The 17023-nt window shown below is 41.0% G+C and overlaps 1 protein-coding gene across 4 annotated transcripts in view; it reads left to right on the top strand.

The window, feature by feature from the left end:
* Nucleotides 1-398: 398 nt before the first annotated feature.
* Nucleotides 399-17023, top strand: part of LOC137441154 (interleukin-1 receptor type 1-like) — a 28022-nt gene continuing 11397 nt past the window's right edge. The window contains exons 1-10 of one of the 4 annotated variants that reach the window (XM_068138162.1): nucleotides 405-490; nucleotides 1302-1371; nucleotides 4465-4534; nucleotides 8455-8572; nucleotides 8992-9178; nucleotides 10158-10320; nucleotides 11888-11953; nucleotides 12476-12596; nucleotides 16383-16531; nucleotides 16831-16974. In XM_068138162.1, coding sequence (XP_067994263.1) covers nucleotides 4483-4534; nucleotides 8455-8572; nucleotides 8992-9178; nucleotides 10158-10320; nucleotides 11888-11953; nucleotides 12476-12596; nucleotides 16383-16531; nucleotides 16831-16974 — 1000 coding nt within the window. In that variant the 5' untranslated portion in view covers nucleotides 405-490; nucleotides 1302-1371; nucleotides 4465-4482. Of the gene's footprint in view, nucleotides 491-1301; nucleotides 1372-4464; nucleotides 4535-6016; nucleotides 7917-8454; nucleotides 8699-8991; nucleotides 9179-10157; nucleotides 10321-11887; nucleotides 11954-12475; nucleotides 12597-16382; nucleotides 16532-16830; nucleotides 16975-17023 lie in introns of those variants that run through there. The other 3 variants (XM_068138146.1, XM_068138172.1, XM_068138156.1) reach the window with 3 other exon arrangements.

The following is a 17023-nucleotide window of genomic DNA, read 5'->3' as shown; positions in this document are numbered from 1 at the left end:
CCACCAAAACAACAACCCCCACAAACAAACAAAGCAAACAAACCGACGCCCCCACTCCCTCCTTCTCCCCGCCTTCTCCCCCCCCCCCAAAAAAAAAAAAAAAAAGGAGGGCCAGTCACCCCAAACCATGCAAGGCGTGGAGGATTTCCGCTGTGCTGGGGATGGTGGCTCAGGCAGCAGGGCCGGGGGGGGTATTGCAGCGCGGCGGCCGCCTTGCGTGCCTTTTCCTGCAGAAAGTGGCTCTTGCCCAAGTTCCTTGTTTTTCGCAGCTGGGTTTAATCAGCGCCGCCTGCCAGCTCCGGCCATCCCAGCCTTGACTCGAGTCTACTTCACTGCACCTAGGTTTGCGAGCGGTGGCCCGGGAAGGGAGGCCGAAGCTCGGACGCCAGGAGCTGCCGCAGCCAGAGGGCGAGGGCCGGCAGAGACGGCAGCGAGGGCAGCGCTCTCCTCGCTCCGCCGCCCCACGGCCGGGCGGGCAGTCGCACAGCAGGTACGTTCCGCCTGGCATTCCCGTGGACAGTGGCCTGTCCGGCGGAGGAAATTCGCCTGCCCGTGAAGGGGACGGCAGGGCTCACCCCGCAGCGATGCGACGGAGGGTCGGCAGCGCCGGCTGGGGAGTGAGGGGCTGCGCCCGCCCGTGATGAGCGCCGGTGGCCGACGGTGTCACAGCGAGTAGAGGACGGCGGGGAACGGTCAGGTGTAGCGGGGCGGGCGATGTCAGCCGGTTTAGAATAATCCGGTGGGGGGAATCTGAAGACATGCGCCCTTACTTGAACAGGAGCACCTGAGAGATGGCTCAGCCCGAGGTGGTTCCTCCTGAGGAAGCTGGGGACAGTTGAGGAGCGGGAGTGAGATCTGTTTAGAAAGCATTTTCATCTGCGAGCCGAGCGTGCGGCGTGGCTCGCTTTCCCAGAGAAAGCGTCGGATTTAACTTCTGGAAGTTAAGTCGTGCCCCCCGGGTCTGCTGGGTCCTCCAGGAGCACACGGCAAGCCCTAGCCTGCCGAAGGGCCCGTCAGTGCGCCCGGACCGGAGACTCGAAGCGCCACTAACGACATAGCCCCTTCCTTTCTGGTTAATGGTTAGAGGGAAACGTAAGAACTTACAGGAAGAATATTGATAGGTGATTTCCTGCCGTACCTGGTGAGGGATGTCGGGGAAAAAAAACCAACGTATCGAGAATCGCAGTGCTGTGACAACTTGTGAACACAGGGGAAATACCTCCTGTCCCTCTTTCAGCAGCAGTTTAGAGATGGCTCAGTATCGAAGGAATCCAAGCATTTGTTGTAATCATTTTTCCTAGATCGGAAGTGAGACAATTCCACTCTCTTGAAGAGCCATGCTGTGCCTTGCAGTTAACAGAAGCGTTTCAGGTAGTATGAGAATATATTTGTTGATGATTTAAAATGTTTGTGGTCTAATGTAAAAAGGAATGGTGAGATGCTCTGACTTGTCAATTCTCTCAATTCTGGGACCATTGAATGGCTTAATCTGTGTTTTTGAATAAATGATTCAGAGAAAAAATGCTACAAGCCTGCACAAATTAGTGAGAGCCATGTGAGAATTATGATTTACTGTATGATACAAATGGTGTAGTTGTAATTTAGATGTATGTCAAGGAAGTCCTCCTTCAGACTTTTTTTTGTTTGTTTTATTTTTAATCTGAAATAGATACAAGTATTTCCTTTCAAGAGTGAAGCAGAGACTGTTTTTCTCTCTGGAAAATTTGGGCAAAGATAACTCTAGTTAAATTCTGTCCTGTAAAGCTCCATAGACCAATTGCAGGCTCAAGATGTGGACAAAATGTCTGAGAAAAGAGAAAAATGTAGCTGTTTCTCATGGTGCAATATGGTAGGAAAACCATTGCACCTGACTGCATGTATTTGTATCATGAATTACATGAGTGCATGCACACAGCAGGGATTGGTTTTATTGCTGGGTATACCTTCCACAGAAATGGAAGCTTCTTCATAGTGAAAAGTCAGAGACAAGAAGAAATATCTTCTGAGCAGTTCATGTGTATGGTTTTACACAGAGCTACATATGATTTCAGGCCTTCCCTGTTGGCAAAAGATACAATTATAGACTTAAATTGAACATTGAGTTTAGAGAGAAGTAGCTTTCTGTTAAGACTTTCCTTCAGAACATATCAAAATGCTACTACATCAACCGGATCTGCTCCTGAGACACTATGTGTGACACAGAGCACTAGAAGTAGCACTCTAATAGAACAGGCTGTATGAAAAAACAGCAATTCAGAAAAGCCAGAAAGAGAATACACCTGGTTCTGAGTGGAGTCTATTCAGTCCCATTTTCTCTTTAAATTATAATATTTTCATTTTCTTCAAAGTTAAAACCTAGAAATTTTAAGAGTTTCTGTCTGTCAGAATTAGTGAAGGAAGTTAGAGCTTTTGTGGAAACACATAACACCTTGTGTACTTCTTCATATGCTTAGCATTCTTGCAGGGACTTGTTCCTTCTTACAGCTGGGCAAGAAATGGCCTGCCTGGTCATTTGAGCCGAAATTTGCATTGAGGGAGGAGGAGACAAAAGGAAGAAGGAAGAAAGCAGGCAGTGCATGCAGCAGTGTAGATGACTCAATATATGGCAGGCTTCTGAGTCAGTTCGGTGAAGTAAGACACAGCAGCCGGAAGTGCCATCTTTGACTGTTGTAGAAACTGGTGATCAGTTAAAAGATTCTTCACAATAGGATGGGATACTCCTGCTCATTCTTTAGTTTAAATAATTCCATTTGTCCTTCCACAGTGCTGTAAAAACTGTGGTAGGTTGAACAGAATGAAGTAAGGGAGATAAAGTGTAAGAACAACTTGCTAGAGGCATGCAACAGATAACCCTAATATATTTGGAGAAGGATCTAAGAAACATACCACAGAGCCCTGATAGTCAATAGATCATTCAGGTATAAAACTCCCTATGAGATGGGGTGTGGGAAGGTGCAAATGTAGCAAGGGGAAAAATAAAAGTTAATTTTTGCATTTTTGTTTATCCTGAAAGAGCATGGATTTCAGTGCTAGTACCCTTTCTTATGACTGACCTGCTGCGGAAGGGTCTGTCTCAAATTGAAAAGTCAGTAAAAAAGGCAGTTAAAAGAACAAAATAGTTCACATCTGGCTGGTATGTTTTCTTTTGTTGTAAATGTCTCATTTGGAACCAAAAGACCAGAAAGTGATGAATGTTTCTTTTATCCTCCCCAGGAGATCACAAGGAAGCCCAGAACTAAAGACCAGTGAACCTGGTATCTGCAGCAGGCAGCTGGGTAGAAACTGCTTAAAAAAATTGAGTCAGTGAAAGATAAATTATACAGGAAAAGAGTCAACAGTGACTTTAGTAAAAAGCAGTCGTAGCTCTCAGATATTGGAAGTGTGCTAGAGTTGTACGTGTGTATGTGGGCATGCTGGACACAGGAGACATGGTTGGATGCCATCTGATTTAATCTCCAAAAGGCATTCAGCTGAGGCTCTTGATGAAGCAAATCTGCTGTAATGTATTTATTCTCACATGTGTAGGTAAATAGGTAGAATATAAATGCTCAGTTTTTCAGATGGAGGAAGATAGCTACTGTAGTCCCACACTGTCTTCTGGTCAGTGTATATATGTATTTATCTGGGCAGAGGGAAACTGGTGCAGTGGCAGAATTTGCCAACAATACAAAGCTACTCAGGCTAGAACACAGAGATGTTAATTGCAAAGCGTGGCAGAAGGATGTTGTGATAGTGAATGTCTGGGTAATAAGCATGGAAGAAATTCATGGTAGATAAATGTGAAGAAAAATTACAATGAAAACAGTGTGTGTTTGGTGGCTGACTGGGTTTACTTGATTTTTAACACTCAATGATGAGATCTTGGGATTTTACTGCATAGGCCCATGGAAAATATGAGGTCAGTAGCACTCGAAGAACAAATAGGTTGTCAGAAATTAATAGGAAATTATTAACATGAAAACGAACAGAAATGTTTTAGTTTATAAATCTGTAGAGCACCTATTTTTTGATGGTTATATGTAAGTTCTGTTCTCCCCTCCCTACCTCAGAAAGGCTGTAGCATCACTGGAGATAGTACAGGATAAGGGTGGCAAAGATGGTCAGAAATATGAAATCAGATTCCATCTAGGGGATGCTTAGAGTCACTGAGACTGTAGCTTGGGAAAGCAGGAACTGGAGAGGAGTGTGCTAGAGATGTAAAAAATCCCTGGTGCTTGACAAACCGAATACAAAAGGGTCACTTTCCCCACCCTGCCCCCTTTTGGTATAATAATTAGGAGCTGTCAGGTTGAACAAGCAGTTTGCAAACTCAGAACAAGCTAAAGAGAATCCCTGTATTTCCTATGTTCTATATTAGCTTGTGTAATTCCTATATTAACTTGTAACAAATGCAAATGATGACTTCAAATTATGGAAGTTTATACTGGAAACCACTAACCAAAGGTTTTATTTTCACTTCTGCAGGGAAACACGACAGCAAAAATGTTGGTTTTGTGTAATATCACAACAGCACTTCTGTTTTTAATTATTGTAGGTAAGTTCATGGATGGCTATGAAAGGTCTTGTTCTGACACATTTTTTTTCACACAAGTAATACTAATTTTATGTGACAATGGTTGTGAAAGTCAAATTTATGTTCTCACCAATGAATTCTTTTAAACAGTCCTAAAAGCAGGAACCTGTAAGACGTACATTTGAATGTGAGGAAAAAAATATTTATTGGAAGGGTTGTCAAGCACTGGCAAAGGCTGCCCAGGGGAGTTGTTGAATCATGGAGGTATTTAAAAGATGTATAGATGTGGTGCCTAAGGTCATAGTTTAAGACAGGCTGCAAGAATTGGGGCTGTTCATCCTGGAGAACAGAAGTCTTCAGGGAGATCTTATAGCTATATTTCACTATCTGAGGGGGACTAAGAAGTCTGGAGAAGGACTGCTTAGAAGGGCTTGTAGCGTTGGGATGAGGGGCAATGGTTTTATGCTAGAGCAGGATAGATTTAGGTTGGACATAAAGCAGCAGCTCTTTACAATGAGAGTTGTGAAAACATGGAACAGGTTGCTCAGAGATGTGGTTGAGGCCTCATCCCTGGAGACATTCAAGATCAGACTTGATGTGTCCCTGGGCACCCTGATGTAGTTGGAGTTGTCTGTGCTCACTGCAGAGGGTTTGGACAAAATGACCTCTGAGGGTTCCTTCCAACCCAATGCAATCTATGAATCTGTGGTTTAGCAGCAGGCTTGGTTAGGTTAATAGTTGGGCTTCATTATCTTATAGGTCTTTTCCAGCCTTAAAAATTGTATGACTCTACATTTTGTGTACTAACTTACTACAGAAGCATTTAGTTTGGAAGGGAACTCTTGAGATCATCTAATCCAGTCTGCCTGACCTTACTTGCTACTGTTTGGTTTTGCCTTTCAGCCATCAACCAACAATACAATTCATGCTTAAAACTTTTCAGATGGTCTGTATGAGTTAGTGTCATAATCATAGAACCATAGAATTAAAAACGTTGGAAAAGACCTCAGAGATCATCCAGTCCAACCTATTACCCAACAGCTCATGACTAACTAAACCATGGCTTCAAGTGCCACTTCCAATCCTTTTTTGAACTCCTCCAGGGATGGTGATTCCATCACCTCCCTGGACAGCACATTCCAATGGCCAATCACTCTTTCTAGGAAGAACTTTCTCCTCACCTCGAGCCTAAGCTTTCCCTGGCACAGTTTGAGACTGTGTCCTCTCGTTCTGGTGCTGGTTGCCTGGCAGAAGAGACTAACACGCACCTGGCTACAACCTCCCTTCAGGTAGTTGTAGAGAGCAATAAGGTCTCCCCTGAGCCTCCTCTTCTTGAGGCCAAACACCCCCAGCTCCCTCAGCCTTTCCACATAAGGCTTGTGCTTGAGGCCTCTCACCAGCCTTGTTGCCCTTCTCTGGACACGTTCCAGAGTCTCAATGTCCTTCTTAAATTGAGGGGCCCAGAACTGGACACAGGACTCAAGGTGTGGCCTAACCAGTGCTGAGTACAGGGGCACAATGACTTCCCTGATCCTGCTGGCCACACTGTTTCTGATGCAGACCAGGATGCCATTGGCCTTCTTGGCTACCTGGACACTCTGCTGGCTCATGTTCAGCCTACTATCTGCCAGTACCCCCAGGTCCCTTTCTGCCTGGTTGCTCTCCAGCCACTCTGTCCCTAGCCTATAGCGCTGCATGGGGTTGTTGCAACCAAAGTGCAGCACCCAGCACTTGGACTTGTTGAATGCCATCCTGTTGGACTCTGCCCATCTTGTCTTTCCACCTGGAATCTTGCAGCAGTGCCATACTGTTAAAAGAAAAATATAATGAATTTCCATTCCTTGAATTTCTAGCAAGAGAGGGAAAAAATAATGAATTTGCTTGAATTTCTAGTAGGCTATCTGATTGGAAATGGTTTGGGTTTGGTTTGATTTAAGTTTTTGTGCCCATGGACAAGCTGCAGTGCAGGGTTCACCAATCCACTGCACAGTCTGGTTTTTGGCTAAGTAAATAACCATATAAAGAGGTGATTAGTTGGCTGCCCATCTGCCCAGTGACGTTTTTATCATCTGTTTAGTTATGTGTGTACCTTTATAATTTTTTCCTGCTCTACTGAAATAATGGATGGCATTGGGGGAGGGGGTTTTAGAGAAAATGAGACAAGAAATGTGTGGGGGAAAAAAACCAAACAAAAAGCCCCAACAAAACCAAACCAAACAACCAAACAAGCAAAACCCCCAAAACCCCCACCAAAAAAAAAATTCCAAAATCCAAAGAAAAAAGACACTGTTTCAGAATATTAGCATTTAACAGCAGAAGAAAAGTCTTACCACTTCCTGTGACCATAGCATTTCATAACCATCAAAGTTGTTGTGGGGCAATCAGTACAAATAGATGAGCAATTTGATGTTTTGATAAGTAATTTGTGAAAGGTATATAGTGAGGTGGTGAGAACTGTGAATGATGCAAAATTATCCCTCGCTGGTTAAGGGATGCTCACTGTTTAGAGCTCGTCTGGATATTAAATGGTTTAGTGATAGTGTCGATAAATAAAGTCGAATGGTTGTGGAAGGGCATGGAAAGGTAACACACATGTACATTGTATGTGTGTGATCTTAGCACGAGCTTAGTTAATAGCAACTTGGGAAAAGTGCTACTTGGACATCTCTGAATGCTTTCTGGAAGCGTTAGCTCTTTCATCAGCAGTGGTCAGAAAAGCAGAATCTTGGGAAAACAGTAAGGCAGAAAACTCCAAACTTCATTATGTTACTCTGTGTCCTTTTGGTGAGTGTGCATCAACTGAACTCTGCAATTCTGGTCATTCTGTCATGGAAAGACTGCATCAGAAGAGTTAGAGAGATGAGTGACAGTGTTGTCCAATATAGGATGTCTTCCATATAAGAAGTAATTAAATGAATGAGGACTCTGAAGTAAAGGAAAGAGACAACTGAGGCAAGATGTGTTGGAGTTGTATAAAATTGTGATTGCTGTATGCCAGGCAGATGAGGGAAAGTTTAGTTTGGTGTTTCTTGTAACAAGAAATATGTGATACCCGAAGAAATTATAAAATTCAGTGAATGGTTTTTCATGCAGAACATAAGAGGAAAGAAAGGAACCAAAAGCAAAGTACTACTCTCCTTTTTATGCCCTACTCTCTTTTTTTATACATTTGCCACTGCTGTTCTCAGAGACAAAGGTTTGGACAGACATACGACTCTATGCAGCTGTTCTTGTGTTCTAAGGAAACAGTAATCTGATTATAGTATCCAGAGTTGGTGCCTTTTTGTCACATTGAAGGGAATAAAAAATAGAAATGAAAAAAGAAAGTAAAAAAAAAGTAATGGTGTTACTCTTTTCCTGTGTGACTCTTGCTGGCTCAGGAGTAAAGAAAATGAGCTTATTGGTAAGTGCTTGTAATAATTCCTTTCTAAATGCTCATAGAATAACAGATGAGTTGTAATTTCCATGGCAAAACTTAGTATTTTTCCAACAATGACTTTAATTTTGGTGTCCTCTTAGGATGTTTGAGTACTGAAAGCATGGCCTGTCTTGAAGATTGACTGCTGTTAAGTAAAGTTAGTGAATAGGGACATAAAATGTGAGATTTGTCTGGGTGTGTTTGTGTACATATGCATGCAACAGACTGGAGAAATACAAGTACTTTGATAATTTGCTTCTGAACTGAAAAACTACAAATGACAGTCTGCTGCAAATGGAGAGATTCTACTGAGTATAGTTTGCATTCAAGAAACCATGTAGTGGCATAACTGCATCTGTACTTAAAACTGTAAAGAAAATGGGTTATAAATATATTTTTAGTATATCACTTGAGAATAGAGGTAAAAATTCCAATGAACTATTAAAATGTAATCAAGAAGTGAGCTTGGTACATTCTTTTACAGCGTTTGAGCTTCTCTTTAATGTTTATCTCTTTTGTTTAGAAAAATGTGAAGCCTATGATGTGATGTTGAGGCAAAGTCTTGTGCCTGATGGGCAGCCTCTGGCTATTACGTGTTCAGTGGAGAAGAACTTCAAAAATGGAGACTACAACTTAACATGGTATAAAGTTGGTAACCAGACAGCTGTGCCTAGAGACAAACTTTCTAGAATTCATCAGCAGAAGAATTTAATTTGGTTTCTTCCTGCAATGTTAGAAGATTCTGGAGATTATGAATGTGTCATAAGGTGAAAGTTGAAAAAAATTATGTTGCTACAGAAATTAATTGCAATGGGAAAAGCTTTTATAAAGCAAGTAGAATTTTGGGGGTAAGAGAAATAAATGAAGATGGGAGAGTGTGTTCACAAAACTAAGTTGAAATTGTGCAAAGTCTATTTTGGGGTTCTTTTTTTTTTTTTTTTTTTCTTTTTCTAGTAGGCAAAAGGAAACAAAAACTTCTTCTCCTAAAATGAATGCAATATATTTTTCAGTTGGAAAATATGCCAAATAGGTTAATTTAATTATGCTATATTAATTGCAGGAATTTGACGAGCTTCAGGAAAATGCGTACAAAAGTAACAGTCTTTGAGAGGATTGAAGGTTTATGCATAAATGAAAAATTTGCTGTAGAGGAGGTAATATTCACATCATCATCTGCAAGGGTTGTGTGTCCCCACTTGGATTTTTTCAGGAATGGGAAGCACATTCAGCCTGTTCAGTGGTATAAGGTGAGAATTGGAATGGGCTGCCCGAGGAGATGGTGGAGTCACCATCACTGGAGGTGTTCAGGAGGAGACTTGATAGGGTGCTTGGTTGCATGGTTTAGTTGATTAGGTGGTGTTGGATGATAGGTTGGACACGATGATCTTGAAGGTCTCTTCCAACCTGGTCTGGTCCATTCCATTCCATTTACTGTGCTCTGTACTGTTACAACTCCATTACTTAAAGTAATCATTGATGTTTGTGAACTGTAGGAGGAAAACTAAGGATTTGTTGTAAATGAGAGAAGAATGCTTTTAAAATAAATTGGAAGATGATTAAGACTACTTATCTTTTAAAAGTGCATCCAGATGTTTTGATTAGTGGTATAGAAATCCAGCTTCAATGTAGGAAAGATGTTGATGCATGTATCCACCAGGTGGCATCTCCTTACCTGCTAGTGACATGCTGCTGCGTATTTGTTCTGTGCAAAAACACTTAGTATGCCATTTGTAGGAGATGACATATCCATGGCACACTCGATATTATTTAATTAATAAACACCACGTTGTGTTGTTCATACTTATTTATTATTATATTCTTTATAAGAATGTAGTGCCTTCTGCAGCATTCCTGCCTCTTGGCCATGCAGTCCATGTGGTACCAAGAGTATTTAAGTACTTAAAATAATTATTAATCGATTCTTCATAAATGAATATTTTTATGAATCTTGACACTTGCATTTCAATTTCTTATTGAAAATTTCTACTTTGTTTGCTGATATTGAAAGTTGTTTTCTATAGGAAATATACTAGAGTATCTTTGAATTTAAAGAGCCAAAATAATGTATACTTTGCTCTTTATCCCACTTCTCTCTTGATTCTTCAGCCTTGGCAAAGCATCCATTCTTATGCTGTATAATCTGTTGAAAATTCAGATTGCATTAAAGAGAGACAAACTGTGGGGAGAGAGTGGTATGAATTAACAGCGTTCTCTGCACATATTTAGGAGTGCCAGCTGTTGGAAGGGAAGAGGTTTGCCTTCTCAAACAGTGATCTTATTATTTTCAATGTGACTGTACATGATCGAGGAAACTATACATGTGAAACAACATATACCTACAATGGAAAACAATACAACATTTCACGAGATGTCACTCTGACTGTAGAAGGTAAGCAGGTAATTTCACTGTGTTTGTGTTCATATCAGGGACTCTAAATTTCTGTGCAGGTTTCTAAAGGTAAGAGCTAAAAGACCCAATTTGAGCATATGCATGCTAAGGGCTCCTAGCTTTTACTGACTGAGAGTTTATATTTTTTTTTTCTGTTGTTGCTGCTGCATTGAAGATTCATTCCCCCTTTCAAAGTTGCAGAATATCAAAGACTTGCTGCCCAGACCATCTGCCAAGATCCTTAAAGAGGTGGCCTGTAAGGCTTGATAGGCACAATTACTTTCTGCTTTAGCTGCACCCTCTGTACTGCCTGTCCTGCTTTCTTCTGTTTTGCACGGTCCTCTTGATGCAATAACAGTGATCTAAACAAGTCCAAGTTATTGCAGTATCTTGACTCTTTGTGTCCAATATGACTCCTTCAAACTTTATTCTCTTCTATTTTTGGTTTTAATCTCCTTAGTACAAGAACTGCTGATCTCTGTTATTCTATGTCTAACTCAGTGGAATCTGATTTATGTTGGGGGGCTACTAGCCCAAGCAAAACAAAAGCGAAGACCTAGCTGTAACACTTGAACGCCTTTGCTAGCACAGCATTATGAGGTTGATACTGGATCACTGAAAAAGCTGTGCTGTATCGAGGTATGAAATACCAATAATGCTTTCACGTTCCAGGTGATAAAAGATGTTTTCAGCTTTACTAATAGATTACATTACCATTTAATGGTCTTTTTTGTGTGCTTGCCTGTTTTGCCTGTGTGTGTATATATATCTCATGGCTATGTATCATATTGATTAAATGTCGTATGTATATGACATAGATCAGCAAAATATGAGGACCATAAGGTCAGATCAGATTAAACGGCCATAGCTGTAATGAGACATTTCTAGTCTAGACATCTAGATCTCTCTCTACTCTCCCTTTGTAGCCTGTAGGAAGAAATCATCATGAGGTCTGTGGTAACAGGTTGGACTCAATGATCTTTGAGGTCTCTTCCAACCTTAGTGATACTGAATACTGAAATAGGCTCTCCTGTGTGTCGTATATCTAGTCCTAATACAAATGTGAAAGGTGCCACTGGTGTTGTACTTCCTTATGGATAGTCTTGTGGGAAGAATTGTAGGGCCTTTAACTAGAGTACAGGAAATTATATTTCCCTTTTACAGTAGTAGGAGTCTGAAATACATTAATTGTACTCTGAAAGTATTGGGTTCCAGTTTATACATGTGAGCTGCTGGGTGACAGGTTATCCAGATTGGAGAGGATATATTTACCCATGTCCTTCTCAGCACCTGTGCATGCAATATTAAAAGATTTTTATGCCACGGGACAGCCAAGCCACACAGCAAGTGCGTGGATATTTTGAAACCGGTGGGGAGAAGAAGAGTTTAGTTTTAAGTTGGAAGCAATGACTGTCTGAGATATGACACTTCCAGTATTGAGTGATATCTTTTATAAAATTACTGACAACCTTGCCCAGAGTACAGGGGTTTTTAGAGTGTACGTGGGTTACAGAATGTAGAACAGGCTGATGTGTTTTCTGAAAAGCACTTTCTTTCTTTTGATTAGTGAGCCCACCAAAACAGCCACCAGAAATATCTTATCCAAGAAACAACTCCATTGAAGTGGAACTTGGTGAGCAATTTTCTTTATAAAAATATTATTTTGTACCCTAGTGAGAATTTATACTTGCAGAGTGACATATTCTGTATTTTTAATCCCCAAAAAAACCTAGTTCAGTGATCAGCTCAATTGCTCTATGTTGATCTCAAGTAGTGTTGGGGAATGAAAGAGGGAAAGAAACACAACATGTTGCTTACAAAGTCCTAGTGAAGTTTCTGTGGTGGGAAGAAAATGGTAGGGAACCCAAGTGATTCTCTGTCACATGTGTTGCTTTCCATTCTGAAAGAGATTCTGAGAATAGATTCATCTTTGAATCTGCAGGGAAAGTGATGCTCCAGACAGAAGCACCTTCCATCCTACCAGTATCTTTCCAAAACTGCAGATCACTGTGTACATAGACCCTTTGTTACAATAGTTTTTCTGAAAGGTTGTGGGACCATCCTTATCTGGTCTGTGTAGGAGTTTTTGAATAGAACTTTATAAACTTTAATTATAGTATGGAAAATAACTTCTCACTTTAACACAATTTTTTAGGCTCACAGGTTACAGTGGATTGCAACACAACAGGTGCTGATGGGTACGACGTGTTTTGGACAGGCCATGGTGGGTATATTGGTGATTTTTATACGAACAGAATTTTTGCAAGTCCTTATGAGTAAGTATGCTTTCACATTAGAAAATACCATTTTGGCAACCAAAGTGAGACTTTGGCATTAAAATATTTAATAACATGTTTTTTACTTGCTTAAATAGCTTTGCTTTTAAAAACTGTTAAAACTTGCCTCCTATTCACTTTCTTCTTTGAAGTAGAAACTTTGAACATAGTAGGCACGTGGACTTTACATGTAGTTGTACTCTTTATGGTCACTGTAAAAAATTTATCTTAATTTCCAAGCTTTGGAAAAAAGTGTTTTGTAGAATTGCAACCTCATAATTGTCAGGTTCTACTGAGCATGAGCAGGCTTTGGCCTGGTAGAGACCTCTTTCTGTTGCATCAAGCATGCCCAGGTACATGATCTTCAAACTGTCTCTTTCTTCTGCATTCTCCTTTCACTTCAAATCTGCCTCTCTAAAAGGTTGTAAGAGATCAGACATGTAAGAAGATGTAAGAGATCAGAAGAAATTGATACTTCAATGTTTAAGAGCCTTGAGTTGAAGAAATGTCACTGAAGAGCTAATGGAAGATGTTGTTGAGGACGTTTGTACTGAAGCTTAGTGCAGGGAGAAAAGGGAGGCAAATTTCCAGTTGGGAATTAGGCTTTGGGAGGAAAATGGACTTGTACTGAGCAAAGCATGAGAAGGGCAATTGGGAAATAAACTTAGAGTGAAAAGCAGGTTACATAGAGTTCAACAAGAAGAAATTAGACCTGACTTGAAAAAGCAACTAAAATTGGAGTGGAAGGTAATCTGAAATTTTTTTAGGTATAATGGGTTAGGAATTAAAAATTGCAGTTTTATTGTCAGCCCTTATTTCATGCTGGTACACTGAAGAAAAAATTGAATTTTTTTGGTAAATTCTCAAGTACTATCTATGATTGAGAAACTGATAAAGAAATGAGAATTATTATCTTTAAAGAAAGAATGTAGTTGTAAGAAGTAAGTCCTTATCATAGAAAAAAGAGAGAAATAAAATTCAGACTTAAGTGCTCACCAAGAGAAAAAATTATGCAAAAGTAATATATTGTACTGCCATAAAAAACAATCATAGCATCAGTAAGACTGGAAAAGACCTTTAAAATCATTGAGTCCAACCATAACCCAGCTACCACGAACACTAAACCATGTCCTGAAACACCACATCTACATGCTTCTTGAACACCTCCAAGAGTGATGACTCTCTCACCTCACCTCACCTCACTGCTCTCTCTTTAAAGAATTTTTTTTCCTCGTGGTCAATCTGAACCTCCCCTGGTACAACTTAAGACTATTTCCTCTCATCCTATCACTAGTTACTTAGGAGAAGAGACCAGCACCAGTGTCACTACAACCACCTGAAAGGTGGTTGTAGAGAGCAGTAAGATCTCCCCTTAGCTTTCTCTTCTTCAGACTAAACAGCTCCCTCAGCTGTTCCTCATATGATATGCACTCCAAACCCCTCCCCAGCCTCGTTGCTCTTCTCTAGATGTGTCCAGGACCTCAATATCTTTCCTGTACTGTGGTACCCAGAATTGAACATAGTACTCGAGATGTGGCCTCACCAGGGCCTAGTACAGGGGCAATCACTTCCCTGCTTCTACTGGGCACACTGTTTTTGATACAGGCTAGAATCTTGTTGGCCTTTTTGGCCACCTGGATACGCTGCTGGCTTATGTCCTAGATCCTTTTTCACCGGGCTGCTTTCCAGCCACTCTTCCCCAGACCTGTAGCATTGCTTGGGGTTATTGTGACCAAAGTGCAGGACGTGGCACTTGGTTTTGTTAAACCTCATCACCATAAACAACTGGGCCATAATGCAGAAGCACACTGGAATGGTATCATAAAAGCAATGTTATTGTTTATATTTACTAGCATTTAAGTCTTTGCAACCATTAGTAGTACAGGCTAGTGAAGTTGGTTCATTTATTCCCTGTTACAATGTTCAAATTACTGTAAGTTTTTGCTAGGAAATGTTGTGTGGTCTGACATAAGTCCTTTATGTTATATTTCAAGCTTTTATTTTGCATTTTAAGTGGTACTTAGAATATGTTTTCAGGAATGAATAGTGCTTGGCTAAGTAGAGTAGTTAGTTCACTTTGCATTGAGATCTGCTCTTAAAAAGGTAGTGGCATCCCTCCATTTGCTAGTGGTTAAAATGTTTAGTTAACACATCAGTCACATTACGATACACATGACTAACCAAGTGTGCAACATGAAGAGCATTTTTGTGCTCTTATGTTGGGTGTGTGGGGTGTTCTGTGTCTCTTTGCGGTGTGTGTCTGTTTGTGATGCAGCCTGACACTTAAGCTATTGTAAGTCTGTTCTGATCCATTAGGTGAAGCATCAGTTTAGATTCCATCCCTTCTGTGAGTTATAGAATATATGAATTATAGAATTGTTTAGATTGGAAGAGACCTCTAAGATCAAGTCCAACCATCAATCTAACACCATCATTAAACTACATCCCAAAGTGTCAGGTCCTCATGTTTCTTGAACACCTCCAGGAATAATGACTCCATCATTTCCTTGGACAACCTATCCCAGTGCCTGACCATTCCATAAAGAAATTCTTCCTGATATCCGATCTAAACCTCTAATGGCATAATTTCAGGCCATTTCTTCTTATTCTGTCACCTGACACTAGGGAGAAGAGACTGACACACACCTCACTTCAACCTCCTTTGAGCTAGTTGTGGAGAGAAATATGAGGTGTCCCTTCAGCTTTCTCCTCCAGACTAAACAATCTGAGTTCCTTCAGCTGCTCCTCATAGGACTTGCTCTGTAAACCCTCCACCAGCCTTGTTGCTAGCCTTCTCTGGACACACTGCAGCAACTCAATGTCCTTCCTGTTGTGAGGGGCTCAAAACTGAACAGTAGTTGAGGTGTGGCCTCACCAGTGCCAAGTACAGTGGCACAATCACTTCCCTATTCCTGTTGGCCACACTATTTCTGATATAGGACAGGATATTCTTGGCCTTTTTGGCAGCCTGAGCACACTGCTGGCTCATGTTCTGTTACCTGTCAACCAGCACCCCAAGGTCCTTTTCTGATGGGCAACTTTCCAGCCACTGTGCCCAGCCTGTAGTGCTGCATGGGTATTTTTTGTCCCAAGTGAAGGACCTGACACTTGGTTTTGTTAAACCTCATATAATTGACCTTAGCCTGTCCAGATTCCTTTGCAGAGCAGATCAACACTCCCACACAATTTAGTGCAGACTGTGAACTTACTGAGGGTGTACTCAATCCCCCTGTCCAGATCATTGATAAAGGTATTAGAGAGAACTCACTGCAATACTGAGCCCTGGGGATCGACACTAGTGACTGGCCACCAATTGGATTTAACTCCAGCTGATGTCTGCTGCAGGTTACCACATGTGATGTCCTCTGTGTCCCAGAGCTATTTACTGCAAGATGCTACCCTTGTGCCAGGGCCTCTTTCTGTGTAATATCGCACTGTGGGGTTTCTCTCTCCCCCCTACTCTTAGAGGAGCTAGGAAGCTTGTAACAGGGGTTTGCCTAGATTTGTGAGTTGTATTTTTGTTCTTAAGCCTATACAAGTTATGACCACAGCTGTGTCTCCCCCAAAAATAAGATAATGTCTTGATGTTTTCCATGCCTAATCTACAGATCAGTAAGAGACCTGAATGTTTGGTTTTCCTTCCTATAAATCATTTACTCATCAGTTCTGAAGAGTGGTTGACATTTGCAGATAGAAACAACCATTGCCATGCTGCAGCTGTAGGTGATGAAGCCATTCCTGGGAGGGCTGTGGTTTTATGGCTCTATTTGTTGCCTTTTTGGATAGGGAGGAAAGTTCTTATGATGGCCGCCCTATGTATTCTGAGAAGCTAATAATTTCAGAAGTGAATAGTGAAGATTTCGAACAACCGTTTGTCTGTCAAGCTTCAAATGCCTTTGGACAGGTCGCATCTTACATTATACTAAAACGTAGAGGTAAGAAATGCTGTTGTTTTTCAGGCCTGTGTTTGATTTGGTATGCCCAGAAGGGCCTTTGATAGCAAATGCTCGTATATTGTGCTGATAGAAAACAGGTGGATTATATTTAGCTATGTGCATGCATGCACCTGTTCATAGGGAAGGAGTCACTGTAGTAGTGCATTTATAATTGTAAGAGAATGGGTAGATGAAAGTGAAAATTATGATACTCAAAATTTGTGTTGCATATTTGTGAAAGATCAGATATGGACAAATTCAACACCGAAGAACCCACTCTTCTTATATTTTTTGTGCAGTTCCTGATATACAAAGATGGCTGACTGGAGGTCTTGTCTCTCTGTTAATGTTAACATTTATTACTTTACTAATCTACAAGATTTTCAAGATTGACTTGGTGCTGTGGTACCGGGATTCTGTATGTGCCTCTGCAAGTAAGGAAGGTATGTGAGTGTGACCGGGTATGTTGGTGTAACTAGCTTATTGATTTTT

This window comes from Melanerpes formicivorus, unplaced genomic scaffold, assembly GCF_026170545.1.
Source record: "Melanerpes formicivorus ecotype bairdi unplaced genomic scaffold, bMelFor1.0.p_v2 SCAF_1, whole genome shotgun sequence".
Taxonomy (NCBI): Eukaryota; Metazoa; Chordata; class Aves; order Piciformes; family Picidae; genus Melanerpes; species Melanerpes formicivorus.
The sequence above is the reverse complement of the archived record's forward strand: the minus strand, read 5'-3'. Positions and strand labels throughout refer to the sequence as shown.